At 40.8% G+C, this 21,596-nt stretch overlaps 1 protein-coding gene and 1 pseudogene across 1 annotated transcript; one reads left to right on the forward strand and one right to left on the reverse strand.

The window, feature by feature from the left end:
- Positions 1-1,899: 1,899 nt before the first annotated feature.
- LOC112577716 lies at positions 1,900-6,246 on the reverse strand (annotated as a pseudogene).
- A 9,128-nt stretch (positions 6,247-15,374) lies between these two features.
- LOC102412788 (olfactory receptor 5B2-like) lies at positions 15,375-16,607 on the forward strand. The gene has a single exon (XM_006056651.3). The coding sequence runs from the start codon at positions 15,567-15,569 to the stop codon at positions 16,605-16,607; it is 1,041 nt and encodes a 346-aa protein (XP_006056713.2). The 5' UTR covers positions 15,375-15,566.
- Positions 16,608-21,596: the final 4,989 nt, after the last annotated feature.

Raw genomic sequence — 21,596 nt, forward strand, 5'->3', positions numbered from 1 at the left:
TTACTGACAGATGTATAAATATACCATCTTAAGTGAATTAATAATTGTCTTGATTGAGTCATTTTATTAAGCTGAATTTTCACGTCACAGTTTTCAAAAGGATACAATAGCCATAGTACAAGGAAAATGGAGGGAAAATAATATAATAATTTTTAAATTTTTCATCCATGACTATCAACATTCACCTTTTTTAAAAAATGCACTGATGTATAGAACAGTCTTATGGACTCTGTGGTAGAGGGAGAGGGTGGGAAGATTTGGGAGAATGGCATTGAAACATGTAAAATATCATGTATGAAATGAGTTGCCAGTCCAGGTTCGATGCACGATACTGGATGCTTGGGGCTGGTGCACTGGGACGACCCAGAGGGATGGAATGGGGAGGGAGGAGGGAGGAGGGAGGAGGGTTCAGGATGGGGAACACATGTATACCTGTGGCGGATTCATTTTGATATTTGGCAAATCTAATACAGTTATGTAAAGTTTAAAAATAAAATAAAATTTTAAAAAAAAATAAATAAATAAATAAAATAAAATAAAAAATAAATAAATAAAAAAAAATAAAAAATGCACTGAGATAGCAATAACATTGTATATTTTTCTGTTTGCAGTTGCTTTAAAATAAGCTAATGCTGCTTATTAATTCCCTTTAAATGGTTTATAGTCTTATATAAGTTTCATATCATTGTTGTTACTGTTTAGTCACTAGGTCATGTCCAACTCTTGCAACCCCGTGGACTATATGGCCCACCAGGCTCCTCTGTCCATGGGATTTCCCAGGCAAGAATACTAGAGTTGGTTGCCATTTCCTTCTCCAGGGGCTCTTCCTGACCCAGGGATTGCACCCATATCTCCTGCATTGGCAGATGGATTCTTTACCACTGGAACCACCAGGGAAATCCAAGTCTCATGTGTACAATGTTATATTTCCACTTCTGTATGCAGCACAGTACATTCATCACTGACAGCTTAGTTTCTACTCATCACCATACAGTTTACTTCCTTTAACCATTTCACCCTGCCCCTAGCCCTCTTCATCTAGAATTGTGTATTTGCTTTTATTTGGTTTAGTTTATTCAGCCATAAAGAGAATTAAAATTTGCCATTTACTGTAACATGGATGGACCTAGAGGGTATTATGCTAAGTAAAATAAGTCATAGAAAGAAAGACAAATACTGCATATTTTCAATTACAAGTGGGATAAAACAATAAAACAAATAAATGAATGTAACAAAATTGAAACAGACTCACAAATGCAGAGACCAAACTATTGGTTACTAGTGTGGAGAGGCCAAGGAAAAGGAGCAAGAGAGAGGAAGGAGATTAAGAAGTATGAACTAGGATATAATATAGAGCACATGGAATAGAGCCAATATTTTATAACTTTAAATTGAGTATAATCTGGAAATCTATTGAATCACTGTTGTATACCCAAAACTAATATAATATTGCAAATCAACTGTACTTCAATGCAAAATAATAAAATGAATAAAATAAAGAGTATTAATAGCCAAGCCATGCCTTAGACCCAAAACAACCCTTGAATCTACATTGCGTGGTTCCTTAGACTATGATCTGCATTGTTGTTCAGCCTCTGGGTCATGTTCAACTGCAACACACCAGGCTTCCTTGTCCTTCACCATCTCCTGGAGCTTGCTCAAACTCACGTCCATTGAGTCGGTGATGCCATCCAACCATCTCATCCTCTGTCGTCCCCTTCTCCCCCTGCCCATAATCTTTCCCAGTATCAGGGTCTTTTCAAATGAGTCAGCTCTCCTCATCAGGTGGCCAATGTATTGGAGCTTCAGCATCAGTCCTTCCAATGAATATTCAGGGTGGATTGGCTTTAAGTATATTTAGATCAAATTTAATTTAACAAAATTTTCAACTTCACCTCGTCAAGGGTTCACATTGAAGTAAAGGATACGTGCATAGAGCATGTGTAGAACTGGATCAGCGGGGGCCTGTCCATCAACAGAGGTGACTCTGAGAGGAAGGCGTAGCATTGTGCATGGAGGACAGGCTCTGGGATGAGGTACACACCAGGCTTCCATTATCTCCCTTAAGGCATTGTGAAAGTGAAAGTGAATTCACTCAGTCGTGCCCAACTCTTGGTGACCCCATGGACTGTAGCCTACCAGGCTCCTCCGTCCATGGGATTCTCCAGGCAAGAATAGTGGACTGGGTTCCCATGCCCTCTCCAGAGAATCTTCCTGATCCAGGGATGGAACCCATGCCTCTTATATCTCCTGCATTGGCAGTCAGGTTCTTTAGAACTAGAGCCACCTGGAAAGCTTTCATTTGGATTAGGCATATGTCCAAATCCACTAGAGAAAGAAATGGCAGCCCACTCCAGTATTCTTGCCTGGGGAATCCTATGGACGGAGGAGAACTGACGGGTTATAGTCCATGGGGTAGCAAGGAGTCAGACATGACTGAGCGAATAAACAGCCAACAGCATGTCCAAACCCATAGCGTGTAGAACACACAGAGAGAGCCAAGCTATAGAGTTTGGATAATTATTGTATCTTTTTAAAAATTATGATGGCAACATGTTGATTTAACAAAAATGACTCAGTCAAGACAGAAACACTGATTCATTTAAAATATGATATTTATGTATCTCTCAACAAAATCCTCCAAAAGAGTAGACACTTTCATTTAAAAGACTATAATTTTTCCTTCTATTCAGAATATTAAAACAGTTATTTCACAAAAGGAATAATTGCTATTAGACACAATTTTATACTGAATATCTCAACTAACAATTTAAATTATTTTTATCAAAAACTAGCCATGCTCCATTTACCTCTGACAAATTTCCCATTCCAGTGTGTATGTGCCCATAATAATGACAAATCAAATACATCAGTACATAATTAATACATTACTACACAATGAATCAAATATCAGAAGTAAGTTTTGACAAACAGGTCCCAAATTTTCTAATGCTTTTCCTTAGCTATCATCATTCAGATATTGAATTTCTGAATATGTTTTCTTTTTACCAAAATCAGACTTTTGAAAAGATAAGGATGCCATCTCAGGAATTTAAATACAGTGTGGGGATTAAAAAAATAACTCATTGCATGGGGAAAATCTGAGAGGAATTAATAAAGGTTCCTGTACTTACACCCCACTCCAGTACTCTTGCCTGGAAAATCCCATGGATGGAGCAGCCCATGGGGTCGCTAAGAGTCGGACACGACTGAGCGACTTCACTTTCACTTTTCACTTTTCACTTTCATGCATTGGAGGAGGAAATGGCAACCCACTCCAGTGTTCTTGCCTAGAGAACCCCAGGGACAGCGGGGCCTGGGGGGCTGCCGTGTATGGGGTCGCACAGAGTCGGACACGACTGAAGCGACTTAGCAGCAGCAGCAGCAGCAGCAGCAGTACTTACTGGGCTTCCCAGGTGGCGCTAGTGATAAAGAATCCACCTGTCAATGCAAGAAATAAAGATGTGAGTTCAATCTCTGGGTCAGGAAGATCGCGTCTTAGGAAATGGCAACCCACTCCAGTATTATTGCCTGGAAAATTCTGTGGGCAGAGGATCCTGGTGGGCTGCAGTCCGTGGACATGACTGAGCCACTGAGCACACACACTGGGCATGCTGCAATGTCAGAATCTATAGAAAATGTTGCCTTCTCAATGACTTTCTTGAATGCACCCTTGACCTCCATGTTCCCCAGACTATACCCCACAGAGCTCAGCATGGGGATGAGCACAGAGTAGAACACAGATGCCACTTTGTCTGGGTCTGTGGAGTGCCTGGAGCTGGGCTGTAAGTCCATGAAAATGATGGTCCCGTAGAAGATGGAGACAGCAGTGAGGTGGGAAGCGCAGGTGGACAAAGCCTTTTGATGCCCCTGAGCTGAGTGCATCTTCAAGATATTTACAAATGTTAATTGATGCTTTTGAAGTGTGGTGTTGGAGAAGACTCTTGAGAGTCCCTTGGACTGCAAGGAGATCCAACCAGTCCATTCTGAAGGAGATCAGCCCTGGGATTTCTTTGGAAGGAATGATGCTAAAGCTGAAACTCCAGTACTTTGGCCACCTCATTGGAAAAGACTCTGATTCTGGGAGGGATTGGGGGCAGGAAGAGAAGGGGATGACAGAGGATGAGATGGCTGGATGGCATCACTGACTCGATGGACGTGAGTCTGGGTGAACTCCAGGAGTTGGTGATGGACAGGGAGGCCTGGCATGCTGTGATTCATGGGGTCACAAAGAGTCGGACACGACTGAGTGACTGAACTGAACTGAACTGAATAGATAGGGAAATCAATATAATCAGAAGAGCAAAAGAGACATTAAAGCTCATGATGAAAACAAGAACCACTTCACTAATGTGCTTATCAGACCTAGAGAGAGCCAGGACAGCTGGAACATCACAAAGTGATGGGCTATGTTGGACTTGCATAAGGAAGGACCAAATATGTCCCCAACATGGAAAGAAGCATTCAGAAAACTACAGACATAGGATCCCATGGTCAGATGTGCGCACACATGTGTTGTCATGGTGGTGGTGTTATGCAAGGGCTTGCGTACTGCTGTGTGGCAGTCATAAACCACTGAGGCCAAAAGGCAAGGTTCCACACTTGCAAAGGCTACAAAAGGCATTGTAGGAGATGATCTTGTCTCCAGTGAGTAATCCAGCCATTACTACAGGAGTGACAGCTGAGGACCAGAGTTCACCAGAGACAGGTTACTGAAGAAACAGTGCATAAGATTGTGCAGACAAGAGTCCAAGAGAAGCAATGTGATCATTCCCAGGTTTCCAACCTCATGGATGAGGTAATGATGGCAAACATGATAAACAGGAGGACCTACAGTTCTGGGCACTCTCAGTCAAAGGAGGATGACCTGTGTCACCTCTCTCTTGGTTTCCACCAGTGCTCTTTGGGAATTATGAGCAGCACTGGCAGTAGTGAGGAATAAAGGGGGAGAGTGACAAACAAAAAGACAAACAAAAAGACATTGCAATGAAATTTAAATGCATTAGATTTCTAACAAAAAATAACAATTTCTACTTCAAAATTATCCTGGTCTAATATTAAGAACTTCACATGTAACTGTGTGTGTGAGTATGTGTGTGCTTCTGTGTGTGTTTATGTGTACAATGTGTAGTACCATTATTTTTATTTTGCTATTAAAGGAGTTAGAGACTTGAGAGATTATATGATATTCTACAATTCTATTGCTAGTCTAAAAAATTCAAGACTGAAGCCTAATTTTCATCTAATCAAAATCCAGGGGCTTTTAGTCACCTCACTGTCAACACATATAAAGGTACCAATAAATATAAGGGTGGTAAAAGGTTAAATTCCTGCTAGATCTTGCTAATTTATTTATTTCCTTTTGTTCTCTGTGTACTTTAAAGAATAGTCCCTTCACACTTATCCTTTTTTTAACTTTAATGAGAGACCAACTGTTAATGAACAAGAAAAAAATATCGCTACCTGCTCAATCAGAGCACCATCTGTCTTATTTTTTATTCTTCTTCTTTAGGGAAGCAACAGGAGGGTTCATAAGTACCATTAAATTTCTCACCAATGGAAATTTGGATATTAAGACTCCAATCTCAGATCACTATTTTGGAAAAAAGTTTCAAAACATCATTTCTATGCTCAAAAAACTCATAGTATGTATAGGCTTCCCATTGTTTTTGCATGAATTACACTTTTCACTAATAGTGTTTATGGAATAATTATCTCATTCCTTGAAGAGAAGGGACAGTCAATCCTGAATAGTGAGTGTGAAATCAGAAGTTCAGCCATGAAATAATGCCTAAGTAGTGATAAAGAAGCTGAACTGTGGGTAGTGGTCAAAAGACTCCAAGGACCTTAAGACAGTGAAAGATCAGGATGAAACACTAACAAGGACCCAGGAACCAGGACTAACAGGGACCCAAGAACCCAGGTTCAAGTCCCAAATCCACCATTAATTCTTGCTGTGCTCTTGGAGGCATCACCTTCTCCTAGTTTGTAAAATAAACATGTGAAATTACTCCTCCCATGTAGCTTACAGAATTGTGTCTGTAAATAGCAAATAAGGGAAGGTCTACTGAAAAACTCAGTAGAGAGGGTTACCATTTTAAAGTTATTCAACATAACTTTTATCTTGAGGTGATTTCCTTGGCAATAATGTAGGCTCACAGCAATTCCTCAGGCAGGAGGGAGACCTGTGTGCAAGGACAATGACTAACATGCGGGTGAGTGTCCAATGACCAAGGAGCTTGGCATGCTGTCAAGTCCCTCTAAACTGATGTTGCTTGGAGTGTTGTTGGTATTTCAGAGGCTGGTGTAAGGGAACCAGGAGTGAGTTACAGAGACATGGAGCTCTCCGGGGGTGCCCCCATGGGGCCATCTGCAGCTCCTCACCCCACCTTCCCAGGGAAGAAGCAACTGAACACCCTGTGGGGACCTTATTGCATATGAGTGTGCACGCATATTTTGGTATTACTTGCTGTTCTTTTTTTTTTTTCTTTAAATGCATAATTGCAAAACTGCAAAATCCACAAATTTGTGTGTATTATTCCAATAATTTAAATATGTATAGCTATCTAACCATTTATAGAACACTTCTAGCATGTAAATGAAACCCACGGTTCTTTGTGGTCCACTCCTTCTCCTAGCCACTGCCCCTGGAAACTACTTAATTGTTTTCTGCATATACTTTTTTAGCAGTACTCCATTTTTTAGACATTACAGATTGTTTGTTACTCAGATGAGGAGCGTTATATTGGTTTAGTGTTTGGTGATTATGAATAAAGCTGATCTAAACATATACCCTAAAGAGTTTTTCTGCAAATATAGGTTTTTATTTCATTTAAGTAAATATCTGTGAGAAAGATAGCTCGGCCATACAGTAAATATACGCTTAATTGAAAAAGAACGTCAAACGGTTTTCTGAATTTGTTCAACTAGGTGGGTCCCACCTGCAATGCATTCCACTTGTGTCATATCTTTCCCAGGGCTCAGTGTTTTATTGTGTTTTGTTTTTTTTTTTAATTTTATTTTATTTTTAAACTTTACATAACTGTATTAGTTTTGCCAAATATCAAAATGAATCCACCACAGGTATACATGTGTTCCCCATCCTGAACCCTCCTCCCTCCTCCCTCCCCATTCCATCCCTCTGGGTCGTCCCAGTGCACCAGCCCCAAGCATCCAGTATCGTGCATCGAACCTGGACTGGCAACTCGTTTCATACATGATATTTTACATGTTTCAATGCCATTCTCCCAAATCTTCCCGCCCTCTCCCTCTCTCACAGAGTCCATAAGACTGTTCTATACATTCTTGTCTCATATCTTTTCTTGCTCTTTCACAAATATGTCTCAAAGAAATCTCATAAAATCCTCTTTAAAATCCACATTTGCCTTACCACCACAGCTCTGTCCTAGGAACTTTCTTTCAACAAAGGAATTGGATCCATGATTTCGTCTGACCTTTTGCCTCTGATCTCACAACCCACTCCAGTACTCTTGCCTGGAGAATCCCACAGAGGGAGGAGCCTGGTAGGCTACAGTCCATGGGATCACAGAGTCGGACACAACTGAGCAACTTCACTCACTCACACGTCACCAAAAGACATCACACATTTTTTAGTGCAGCAAGTCTAGTGGTCACGCATTTGTTCTATGCACGGAGATGGTGTCACCCTAAATGTAATTAGTTATTTATCTCCTCCAAACTCTAGTTTCTCATCTGTAAAGAGGGAGATAATAGCACGTAATCATCAAAGGATTGTTAGGAGGATCATGAGACGACATCTATACCAAGGGTAGTACAATTTCCAGGAATATCAGGTGTCCCTTAAGGTTAAATATTACTCTTTTCTTAGTCTCAAAATTTGGTATAGGAAGTTTCACAAATATACTGGTGCTCAAACATTCGATTAGCTTTGCCTCATGTGTGACTGCTCCATTGCAACTCAGCAGAGATATTTGCTAATTGTAGACGATGGACTTTGGAAAAACGCGTCATGTCAGGGTGGGTGAAAGCATATACCTAATACACTAGTTGTCTCTTCTCCTGACAGACTGAGGCGGCTCAATTTTCTAGCTCAGTTTGCTTCTGTGGATGATGACACCTTCATTAACTGACATCTTTTAGTGACCACATTCAGAAGCGCTCTTTTTCACAAAGCAAACTCTGATGGACATAGTAGCATACTGAGAAGCAAATCTGGGAGAGGCTGAATAATGTCTCCAAAGAAATGAGCCCCTGATATCTTGGACCTTTATATGGCTACTGTTATGGACTGAATCATGTTCGTCCTCCCCAAATTTAACATAGGGAAGATATAGCCCTTAATGTGACTGTTTCAGAGACAGGGATGACAAAGTGGTAATGAAATTATGTAAGGTCATAACAGTTGGGCCTTAATCCAATAGAACTTCTGCCTTATAAGTAGAGGAAAAAGTATCAGAGCTCTCTTTCTCTACCATGTGAGGGCACAGTGAAAAGACTGGCATCTGCAAGCCACAAAGTGATTCCTCACCAGGAATTGAATTGCCCAGCACTTTGATCTTGCAATTCCCAGCCTCCAGTAATGTAAGAAAAGTAGTGTCTGTTGTTAAGTCACCCAGTCTGTGGCATCCAGTTATGGAAGTTCACGCTGACTAATACAGTTATCTTCTGTGACAAACACTTTGCAGTTGTGATTAAGTTAACAGTATTGACATGGGAAATTAACCCAGATTATTCAGTGGGTCCTAAATGCAATAGCCAGAGATAAGGCAGGAAAAATGGCAAATTAAGGAATTCCACAGAAACACCAAAAGAGCAAACAGAAATCTTCAGAATCAATTTTTTGTCATAACTCTGAAAAGTGTTCAAAGGTTTATAGCAATTAACAAACACTGTGGTTTTTCCAGTGGTCATGTATGGATGTGAGAGTTGGACTGTGAAGAAAGCTGAGCACCAAAGAATTGATGCTTTTGAACTGTGGTGTTGGAAAAGACTCTTGAGAGTCCCTTGGACTGCAAGGAGGTCCAACCAGTCCATTCTAAAGGAGATCAGTCCTGGGTGTTCATTGGAAGGACTGATGTTGAAGCTGAAACTCCAATACTTTGGCCACCTCATGCAAAGAGTTGACTCATTGGAAAAGACCCTGATGCTGGAGGGGTTGGGGGCAGGAGGAGAAGGGGACGACAGAGGATGAGATGGCTGGATGGCATCACCGACTCAATGGACATGAGTTTGAGTGAACTCCGGGAGTTGATGATGGACAGGGAGGCCTGGTGTGCTGCAATTCATGGGGTCGAAAAGAATCAGACATGACTGAGGGACTGAACTGAACTGAACTGAAATCATAAAAATCATGACTTAATCATGGAGTTTCAGTCAGTTCACTCAGTCGTTTCCAACTCTTTGTGACCCAGTGGACTGCAGCACGCCAGGCTTCCCTGTCCATCACCAACTCCCAGAGCTTGCTCAAACACATGTCTATATAGTTGGTGATGCCCTCCAAGCATCCCATCCTCTGTCATCCCCTTCCCCTCCCACCTTCAATCTTGCCCAGCATCAGGGTCTTTTCCAATGAGTCAGCTCTTCACATGAGGTGGCCAAAGTAATGGAGTTTTAGCTTCAGCATCAGTCCTTCCAAAGAGCACCCAGGACTCATCTCCTTTAGAATGGACTGGTTGGATCTCCTTGCAGTCCAAGGGACTCTCAAGAGTCTTCTCCAACATCACAGTTCAAAAACATCAATTCTTTGGCACTCAGTTTTCTTTATAGTCTAACTCTCACATCCATACATGACTACTGGAGAAACCATAGCCTTGACTACACGGACCTTTGTTAGCAAAGTAATGTCTCTGCTTTTTAATATGCTGTCTAAATAAGGGCATTTAGTCCCCACCTTATTAACTCCCCACCTTCATGATCAAATCTAACTCTAAATGCCTCTCAATGCTGCACCTCCAGATGCCATGGCACTGTGTGTTAGGACTTCTACATATGAACTGGGAGGAGGAGACACAAGAAATTCAATCTGCTGCAGAGGGAAACATAACAGAGAAATAATAGTAATTGTCCTAAATCAGTTTTCTTATTTTAAAAAATTTGAAGTGATTATTCAGCAGCCTGATAGCTTTAAAAAAAATAGGACAAAATAAATATCAATCTAGATTTCTATAGCCAGATAGACTACTATTTGAATGTGATGGCAAAATCAAACTTTATCAAAGATACAAAAATCAAAAGTTAATATACAATCCACAGGTGCAGAAGTTCAGTGAAAGTGCTTCAGCAACAGGTAAGAGAGTAATTCATCAGATTGGGGAATTTGGAAGAGGAGTAGAGCATAATTTGTTCTTTCTTTTTCTTCACTCTTATCTGCAGCAAAGGTGTCTTTTGATTTTCTATCCTGCTTTATTTATGTAGAAAAAGTAATGGGATAGAAACTGCCCGTCAAAGGAGAGACCACTAGTCCTAGGATAAATATTAGGTTAGATTTTCCATAAGCAGACCCAGAGTCAAGGAATGTATTTCAGGAAATTCCCTGAGGGTCCAGTGGTTAGAACTCTGCACTTTCTGAGGTACTGGATTCAATCCCTGGTTGGGAAACTAAGATACCACAAACTGAGTGATGTGGCTAAAAAAAGGAGAGGGGGGATTTCATTTCAAATAGTTGTATTTTAGAGTTAACAGAAGAAAGCACTGAGTGAGTAGCAAGCAAGTGAATCAGGACCAGAAACTTGGCCAATACAGGCATCATGAGCGAGTGTGTTACCTGTGTGGACAACTAGGGCTCAGTTACACCAGGGGTCACTTGAAGACAGTATAGACCTGCCTCAGAGTTTTACTACCTGAAAGATGAAGAATCTGAGGGATTTATCACTCTGCTTCTATCTGCCAACTATTGATGCCTGCCACCAGAGAAATTATATGGCTCATACATAGACTAAACATATTCTAGCAGCAAAAATAAGCCCTCATTGTTAAGAGCTGGTACTCTACACAGACAAAATGATTGCCATGGGTTTGTAGATAGGGTACCACTAGCGTATACAAGAGGGTAATTCCAGATCAAAAGAAGCCCATCTTCCTAGAGACCTAAACCAAAATTTTAAATTATCAGTATGAAAGTTGATTTAATTCCCATCTTTCTTATCCCTGTGCCATATCTGTGTGTTCACTGCAAACCCATAAAAGAAATCAAGATATTGTTTGTCAGCCTCCTAACACTTGCAGTAGCCTGATCTTTGGCTAGAATATTTAAAAGAAGGAAAGGTGAAAAAGGAAAATGTTTTGTCCATAAAAACAAAATAAAATTTTAGTAGAGACTCTGATTCTAGGAAAGATTGAAGGCAGGAGGAGAAGGAGATGACGGAAGATGAGATGGTTGGATAGTATAACTGGCTCAATAGATCTGAGTTTGAGCAAGCTCCCGGAGTTGGTGATGGACAGGGAAGCCTGGTGGGCTGCAGTCCACAAAGAGTTGGACACAACTGAGCCACTGGAGTGAACTGAACTGATAGTTCAAGTCTCAACAGTCACAGTCAATTAAATGGATTAAATCTGCTGTTCATGTACATAAATTACATCTTAATAAAATATGGGGGTGGGGGGGGTGACATGAGTTGCTGAAAAATGTATCCGTGTGCTCCTCAACATACCAAGCTATGTCCCTGTGGGCAGTTGAATGGTTTCTTCCCCAGATAAGTGAGGAAAGAAAAATCGCTTGCTCTCATAGGACACCTGCTCCCCCAAGAGCAATGCACCTTGATAATTTTCTCCTGCTCCCACTTATTAGTCTCTAAAGTCTTATGATGACACCACATGGCATTAGCTTTTAAAGGCTAGACTGAGCAGAGGCCATTAGTTCACTATTTATTTAGGTGAATGCTAATACATTTTAGTCAACACATTGGCCTTTCCTTAAGCTATTTATAGAGAGTCTTTAAAGACAGCAGGGGAAATGCCCTATGGTAAAAATTCTATTGATTCTTGTTTAAAGGAAGAGGTCTAAGGTCTTTTATAGACCAACTCTCATTTACTCTTTTTTTTTTAATTTAAATTCATTTATTTTAATTGGAGGCTGCTGCTGCTAAGTCGCTTCAGTCGTGTCTGACTCTATGCGACCCCATAGATGGCACCTCACCAGGCTCCCCCGTCCCTGGGATTCTCCAGGCAAGAACACTGGAGTGGGTTGCCATTTCCTTCTCCAATGCATGAAAGTGAAAAGTGAAAGTGAAGTTGCTCAGTCATGTCTGACTCTTAGTGAGCCCATGGCCTGCACCCTATCCGGCTCCTCCATCCATGGGATTTTCCAGGCAAAAGTACTGGAGTGGGGTGCCATTGCCTTCTCCAAATTGGAGGCTAATTACTTTATAATATTGTATTGGTTTTGCCATACATCAACATGAATCAGCCACTGGTGTACACGTGCTCCCCATCCTGAACCCCCGTCCCACCTCCCTCCCCGTACCATCCCTCTGGGTCATCCCAGTGCACCAGCCCCAAGCATCCTGTATCCTGCATTGAGCCTGGACTGGCGATTCGTTTCTTATATGATATTCTACATGTTTCAATGCATTCATTTGCTCTTTATAGGTGAAATATTGCAAAGTATGTGGGAGTGACAATTTTATTATTTCTTTTTTAAATACCATAAATAAAAAGGCTGAACTTGGCAGAAGATAAAGAACTCTTCCAAATACTCAGAAAAACCCACTAGATGTGAGACTTGAACTCAAGCTTTCTAGCTCCATATTAATTATCTTTTCTTCATTTCTTTATGATTCAGGAACATTGGAACTTTTGAAGCAGATCGTGAAAGACAATCTCTACAACTAATTTTGAGGATGATTTCTGACTTCAGATTCATATTTCAAGATTGCCTTTTCCTTTTCTCAAAGAACATGGTAAGCTCCTATATTCAATATTCATTTTTAGTGAAAAATGCAATTCATGCAGAAGCAGTCACATATTTTATGAGTTTCTGAGCTCATATCTGGCTCTTTGAATACTTTTCTGAAATCATCATATGGATCTAGTATTTAAATGCAAAGATATTTCAATCAGGAGGTAGTACAGTAATATTTAGGATATGTCAAGCTGCTTTCCTTCAGAAACTGAGCAAAAACCTAGATTAAATGATGCTCTGATTGAATGGGTCATAAACGCATGTTGTTTTTCCATGCCATACCCTCCTCCAGGGGATCTTAGGAGCTTATATGTATATGGATATGAATATGTATGCACAAACTCTCCTTCTCCTGTCTAATCTCCTATCTCTCCATCCATGCATTCATCACCCAGTCATGCATCCACTATCCTCTATATTTCTGTCTATCTGCCTGCCCACTTGTCTGATTTCTGTCTAGCTGAGAGATAAACTAGCGCATAAGCATATGTCAGAGCTCTCACTAATCCCCATAAATGTGATTTGGGAATGGATTCATTCTACATATATGACTTCAGACAAGTTAATACTTCTTTTTGCACATCTGTTGATTAATAGACACAACTAGGAATTTGGCCACACGATCTATGAAGACACCTCGGATTCAATAATCTCTAATTCTATAGATAATTTATCTATTGTATACTTTTTCATTCCCATTGTAGCAGTCTAAATAATGGCTCCCAAATATGCCCACATTCTAACACTAGAATGTGTGTTTATGTTCTCTAATGTGGTGACAAGTATTGTGTGCATGTGACTAAATTCGTGAATTTTAAGAAGCCAGTACTTTACTGGATTGTCCATTTGGGCCCAATAAGAATTGACCTGTCATCATAAAACATAGCAAATGCTAAACAAAAAATTATAGCTTATATTATGATTTGAGTGATGTGTTTATATACAAATACAATCAATTCAGACACATGAAGGAATGTGTGGAAGGGCCAGGAAGAGAATGGTAACAAGTAGTAGTTACCAGAAAATGCGTGCCCTCTCAAAGACTTAATGTACAAATTAATTGACTTAAAACATTTGTCTTGCTCTTGAACAATCTGCAAGGTTAAAGTCAATGCCACAGACATGAATTTTCAGCCCTCAGCATCTGCAATCCAGCTAAAAGTTGACAGTAATGACACTAAGAATGAGTCTAAGAGAGGAGTCATTCAACACAAGCTAAAGTGGGTATCAAACTAAAAACAGAACTTAAAAGAAGTCTTGCAGATCCCTGGGTTCCTGCATAGAGTAGTTGACAAAGCCAATAATATAAGACAGGAAGACAGACTGGGAAACAGTGTAAAAAAATAAAAAAGAAAGAAAGAAAGTTCCAAATGGACATAGTGTATGAAAAAAGTAGAAATCAAAAATAAAACTACAATACTTAAAAACCCATCCATGCCTTAAAGCCCTGCATGTTGTCACCAACCTTTTCTAAATCAATAGGCTCCATCATTCTATCTTAATTATAAGATTATAGATAGCACTCATCAAGATTGCACTGAATACCCACATTATATGAATTGCTTGTCATGATTATTCCATTTAACTCTCACAAGAATTCTGAAGTAGATTCCAATATCACCTTCATTTTATTGACAGATAAAAAAGAGCTTCAGGAAACTTAGTTTAGGACAAAGGTCTCCCAGGTAGTCAATGGTAGGGTTTATATGGGAATACATGTGCCTGTCTCCTCAGAACCCAATATCTTACATCCAATTCCATACCTTCTCTTTAGCCCTTATTTTGCAGGCTGTATTTGTCTCTAATGCTGCATGTATCTTACTGCATCTATGCACATATTTGTGACTTACTCTAGTGTGTCATCCCAAGCATAAAACTTGGTGGAATGGATACCATAATCAAATGTAAATTGAATGAAATTAAAGCCAATTCAAATTCATTAATGTTGTTTACTTTGGAAACCATTCTGATGGCTCTAAAGCATTGCTGTCTCTTAATAGCCATGTAAACTTGAATAAATTACTCAATCTCTCTTTTGCCATGTTACTTATATATAAATAGTCATAACAACTATCAATTTAATAAGAATAATGAGAGTATTGGGGAAGGCAATGGCACCCCACTCCAGTACTCTTGCCTGGAAAAATCCCATGGATGGAGAAGCCTAGTAGGCTGAAGTCCATGGAGTCAGTAAGAGTTGGACATGGCTGAACGACTTCACTTTCACTTTTCACTTTCATGCAATGAAAGTGACTTAGCAGCAATGAGAGTATTAAATAAATACACGTGAGCACTATAAAAGCATAAGCTCGTGGGCTGCTAATTCACTTCAATCGTGTCTGACTCTTTGCAACCCCATCAACTGTAGCCTGCCAGGCTCCCTGTCCATGGAATTCTCCAGGCAAGAATACTGGAGTGGGTTGCCATGCCCTTCTCCAGGGGATCTTCTGCCCCCAGAGATCCAAGCGGCATCTCTTACCTCTTCTGCATTGGCAGGCAGGTTCTTTACCAGTAGCTCCACCTCTTGGGAGACTCAAAAATCTAATTTAGAGATCAATGCATTCCAGGCATATAATCTTCCAAGCTCATTATCCCTTCCTGTAACTCAGATTATTCATATAGAAAATTTACATGTTGGAAAGGTGTCTATGAAGAATCTTCTCTGTGAATCCTATTGTAATAAATAATGCTTGTGCATTTCAATTTCTGTGCAACTCTTCTTTCTGCATCACTCTCTCCCTTATTTTCATTACGAGAGCATCTTGTGATTCTCAAATCCATGAAGAATAGCACAGAGGTAACCGATTTCATCCTGCTCGGACTCACAGATGACCCACAGCTGCAGATTCCTCTCTTTATAATCTTCACCTTCATTTACTTCCTCACTCTCATTGGGAACCTGGGGATGACCACGTTGATCCTGCTGGACTCTAGTCTCCACACTCCTATGTATTTTTTCCTCTGTAACCTGTCTCTGGTGGACTTTTGTTACTCCTCCACTGTCACTCCAAAAGTGATGGCTGGGCTCCTGAAAGCAGACAAAGTCATCTCCTACCATGCATGTGCTGCTCAGATGTTCTTTTTTATAGTCTTTGCCACTGTGGAAAGTTATCTCTTGGCCTCAATGGCTTATGACCGCTACACAGCAGTGTGCAAGCCCCTACATTACACCACCTCCATGACGAAAAATAGGTGTGCTTGTCTTGTCGTAGGCTCTTATGCGTGTGGTGTTCTGAATGCCTCTGTCAACACTGGAGACACGTTCAGTCTCTCTTTCTGTGGGTCCAACGTGATCCATCACTTTTTCTGTGATGTCCCAGCAGTCATGACTCTCTCTTGCTCGGAGAAACGCATCAGTGAAATGGTTCTTGTTCTTGTCTCAAGCTTCAATGTCTTGTTTGCACTTTTTGTAATCTTGATTTCCTACCTGTTCATATTTATGACAATTTTGAAGGTGCACTCACAAGAGGGGTACCAGAAGGCTCTGTCTACCTGCGCTTCTCACCTCACTACTGTTTCCATATTTTATGGGACTGTCATCGTCATGTACGTACAGCCCAGCTCCAGCCACTCCATGGACACAGACAAAATCACATCCGTGTTCTACACGATGCTCATCCCCATGCTGAACCCCGTGGCCTACAGCCTGAGGAACAGAGAAGTCAAGGGTGCATTTAACAAAGCTGCTGAGAAGGCGAAAGTTTCTCTAGATTTTCTCTTCAGGTAGGTAGAGTCTACAAAAGCTATTTTACCCCTTTGAATCTGCTCCATGCAATGACTCAAATGACAATGGCCATTTGGGATGGTAGGATATAGATTTTGTCTCATATTTTTTCTCTCTTTAGTTGAGAAATAGTTCCAACCATTTAAAACGCAGACAAAATATAATAATAGCTTTTAATGAAGTATGTGCTTTTGTTGGCATATTTTATCTAGAGCTAAATAATTATAGCAGCTTAATAAACCAATGCTTCAGTCATTACCAAGTGATTTGGAAAGAAAAAGCACATTCATGTGAAATTTACCAAAGGTAAATAGCCCTATTAGAATACAAGGAGGCACATGATTCACTCATTTTTACCTTAATCTTATGGGCACTAACTCTTCACATTTTGTTTTGAAAATTTCACTGGAAATAATAATAATGCTACCCATTTTGGGGCAATAAATGTCTTGAAATTGTTAATGCCACTCTGTCATTTATGTTCTAGTCAGCTATCTCATATCTTATCAATATTCAACTCATTCACTCTACTTCATTCACACTGATTTCTACCAAATCTGGACCACTCCAAACTTGCCCTTTTCTCAGCTTCTTTGCACTGATGCTTCCACTGCATGGAATATACTTCCACTCATTTCAGATTTCTAGTTAAATTTTACCCACCCGGGAGTTCATAGCGGCCTGCCATGAGTTACTTTATAAAATAGTCAATTCCCTCCCATGGACTTTTTTTCCTAAGCATGCTCTCTCGTCTCCATAGTCATTCTCAACATACAGCTCTTATATTTATTTACTCACCTGTTCATCTCTTTTTCTCAACTTGAATGGAAAATCTCTTTGAGCAGTAGCTTAACCTGGTTATTGCACTGGAAATAAAGCTTTGAAACTTGATTTTTAAATTATTTTATTGAGCATGATGACAACTCCAGAAATTCCAAATTATATATAAAAAAGCAAGCTGCAAAAACTTTAAGGGGAGAATTCACCAATATCCACTTGACAATGACCCCAATTTCTTGCACCTGCTAACATTTAATAATCCCTGTTCTTTTGAAATTCTTCAAACTGCTTGCTCACTTGCAGCCAACCAATCACTGACAAATGTACCTGAAGACCTCTCCCACTTCTAAAAACCATGTCTTAATAAAACGCTTGTATTCATACACTGACTCAGTATTTATTCATTTTACTCCACAAGTTGTGTGGCACGGCCAAAAAACCCCATGGATTTATTTCTGACAGGTCTGGAGGCCAAATGTCAAAGGTCAGTTTCATTGGGGTGAATTATGGTATGTCTGCAGAGGTTCCAGGGAAGAATGTGTCCTCCTATGCTGCATCTCCAGGTACTTGCAAGCACGCCTTGACATGTATCTGTATCTATGCCATCCCTGCCTTTGTAGTCAGATTAGGTTTCTCCCCTTCAGTTCAGTTCAGTTCAGTTCAGTTGCTCAGTCGTGTCTGACTCTTCGAGCCCCCATGAATTGCAGCACACCAGGCCTCCCTGTCCATCACCATCTCCTGAGTTCACTCAGACTCACGTCCATCGAGTCAGTGATGCCATCCAGCCATCTCATCCTCTGTCATCCCCTTCTCCTCCTGCCCCCAATCCCTCCCAGCATCAGAGTCTTTTCCAATGAGTCAACTCTTCGCATGAGGTGGCCAAAGTGCTGGAGTTTCAGCTTTAGCATCATTCCTTCCAAAGAACACCCAGGGCTGATCTTCAGAATGGACTGGTTGGATCTCCCCTTACTGTCTAATTTCATCTGCTTCCATCTCTTAGTTGATATGAAATGTATGTAACATTAAATTTAACTACTTTGAAGTGTACAGATTAGTGGCGTTTAGTACATTCACAGTGTTGTACAACCATCACATCTGTCTGGTTCCAACGTATTTTTCACTCACAAAGAAGACTTTGTACCCACTTGGCAGTAACTCCTCCTTCCTTTGCATCCCTCAGACTTTAACCAATAATTGGCTTTCAGCTGATTAACTTACGGGGGAGCCTGGTGGGCTGCTGTCTATGGGGTCGCACAGAGTCGGACACAACTGAAGTGACTTAGCAGCAGCAGCAGCAGCAGTAGCAGCTATATCATATCAATGAAATGATACAGTATGTGACTATTATGGATCAAATGATTGCACTCTTTTCTGAGATTTTTTTGATGTGGACAGTTTTTAAAGTTTTTATTGAACTTGTTACAATATTGCTTCTGTTTTATGTTTTGATTTTCTGGCTGAGAAGCAGGCGGAATCCTAGCTCCCAGACCAGAGATCGAAGTCACACCCCTTGCCCTGGAAAGGGATATCGCAATCACTGGCCTGTCAGGGACGTCCCAGTGGTTGTCCTCTTGAGTCTCCCTTGAGAAACAGCTAGAAATGGACATGAAATAAAACCAAAATACAAATTTTAAAACCAGTTTAGTATCAAGTGCTGGCAAAGAAGTTAAGCAACTGTAATGCATGGCTGGGAGGAAGTGCAAAATGTCAGCACAACCTTGGAAACAGTGTGACAGCGTCCACTCAATTAAAGGTATACTTATTGTCTACCCGGGCACTAGTGGTAAAAAATCCACCTGCCAATGCAGGAGACACAAGGTTTGATCCCTGCATCAGGAAGATGCTGTGAAGTAGGAAATGGCAACCCACTCCAGTATTCTTGCCTGGAAAGTCCCATGGGCAGAGGATCCTGGTGGGCTACAGTCCATGGGGCCATAAAGAGTCAGACATGACTGACCAACTTAGCACATTATCTAGCCAACAAATCTAACTCACATATATTTACCCCAATGAAATTAACACCTATGTTCATACAAGTTTAGGTGCTTTTCCTTTTTTAATCTCCAGACATTAGAACCAACCCAAATGCACTTCAAATGAGAAAGGAATAACAATCTGCAGTTTCCATATAATGGAAGACCATCTAGCAATAAGAAATATTTCTTAATTGATATATTGTGGGTTGAATTGTGTGCCTAAAATTTATATGTTGAAGATCTAATCCCCAGGACCTCAGGAATTGATCTTGTTGAAAATAGGGTCATTAGAGATATAATTAGTTAAGATAAGGTCATACCAAAGCAGAGTGTGCTCCTAGATCAATGTGACTGGTATGCTTACCAAAAGAGAAAATTTGGACACACACACACACATAGACGTCTCATACACACAGAGAGAGAACACATGTGAAAATGAAGATGGGGATCAGGATGAGGCAGCAGAAGTCAAGGAACACCAAAGATTGTCATCAAATACTACCCAGTCACTAAGAAAAACATAAAAGCATCTTTTCCCTTTCAGTCTTCAGAAGGAACAACAGAACCAACTCTGCTGATACCTCAGTTTCAGATGTCCAGGCTCCAGAAATGTGACACAAGCAATTTCTGTTACTTATGCCATCCAGTTTCTGATACTTTTTTTATGGCATCTTTAGGGAATTCATGGGCTTCCCTCATAGCTCACGTGGTAAAGAATCTCCCTGCAATGCAGGAGACCGGGGTTCAGTTCCTGGGTCAGGAAGATCCCCTGGAGAAAGAAATGGCAACCCACTCCAGTATTCTTGCCTGGAGAATCCCATGGACAGAAGAGCCTGGTGGGCTACAATCCATGAGGTTGCAAAGAGTCGGACATGACATAGCAACTAAAAGAGAAAGAGAGAGGAAATTCATACAGGTAACCATATGGATATGGATAAGTCTCAAATGCACCATGCTAACTGAATAAAGCCACAATCAAAGTTAACCTACACTAAGATCAGATCAGATCAGATCAGTCAGTCGTGTCCAACTCTTTGTGACCCCATGAATCACAGCACACCAGGCCTCCCTGTCCACCACCAACTCCCGGAGTTCACTCAGACTCACATCCATTGAGTCAATGATGCCATCCAGCCATCTCATCGTCTGTCATCCCCTTCTCCTCCTGCCCCCAATCCCTCCCAGCATCAGAGTCTTTTCCAATGAGTCAACACTTCACATGACATGGCCAAACTACTGGAGTTTCAGCTTTAGCATCATTCCTTCCAAAGAAATCCCAGGGCTGATCTCCTTCAGAATGGACTGGTTGGATCTCCTTGCAGTCCAAGGGACTCTCAAGAGTCTTCTCCAACACCACAGTTCAAAAGCATCAATTCTTCGGCACTCAGCCTTCTTCACAGTCCAACTCTCACATACATACATGACCACAGGAAAAACCATAGCCTTGACTAGACGAACCTTTGTTGGCAAAGTAATGTCTCTGCTTTTGAATATGCTATCTAGGTTGGTCATAACTTTCCTTCCAAGGAGTAAGCGTCTTTTAATTTCATGGCTGCAGTCACCATCTGCAGTGATTTTGGAGCCCCCCAAATAAAGTCTGACACTGTTTCCACTGTTTCCCCATCTATTTCCCATGAAGTGATGGGACCAGATGCCATGATCTTCGTTTTCTGAATGTTGAGCTTTAAGCCAACTTTTTCACTCTACACTTTCACTTTCATCAGGAGGCTTTTGAGTTCCTCTTCACTTTCTGCCATAAGGCTGGTGTCATCTGCATATCTGAGGTTATTGATATTTCTCCCGGCAATCTTGATTCCAGCTTGTGTTTCTTCCAGTCCAGCATTTCTCATGATGTACTCTGCATATGAGTTAAATAAACAGGGTGACAATATACAGCCTTGACAAACTCCTTTTCCTATTTGGAACCAGTCTGTTGTTCCATGTCCAGTTCTAACTGTTGCTTCCTGATCTGCATACAAATTTCTCAAGAGGCAGGTCAGGTGGTCTGGTATTCCCATCTCTTTCAATTTTCCACAGTTTCTTGTGATCCACACAGTCCAAGGATTTGGCATAGTCAATAAAGCAGAAATAGATGCTTTTCTGGAACTCTCCTGCTTTTTCCACGATCCAGCGGATGTTGGCAATTTGATCTCTGGTTCCTCTGCCTTTTCTAAAACCAGCTTGAACATCAGGAAGTTCACGGTTCACATATTGCCGAAGCCTGGCTTGGAGAATT

Source organism: Bubalus bubalis, chromosome 16 (genome assembly GCF_019923935.1).
Source record: "Bubalus bubalis isolate 160015118507 breed Murrah chromosome 16, NDDB_SH_1, whole genome shotgun sequence".
NCBI classification, from domain to species: domain Eukaryota; kingdom Metazoa; phylum Chordata; class Mammalia; order Artiodactyla; family Bovidae; genus Bubalus; species Bubalus bubalis.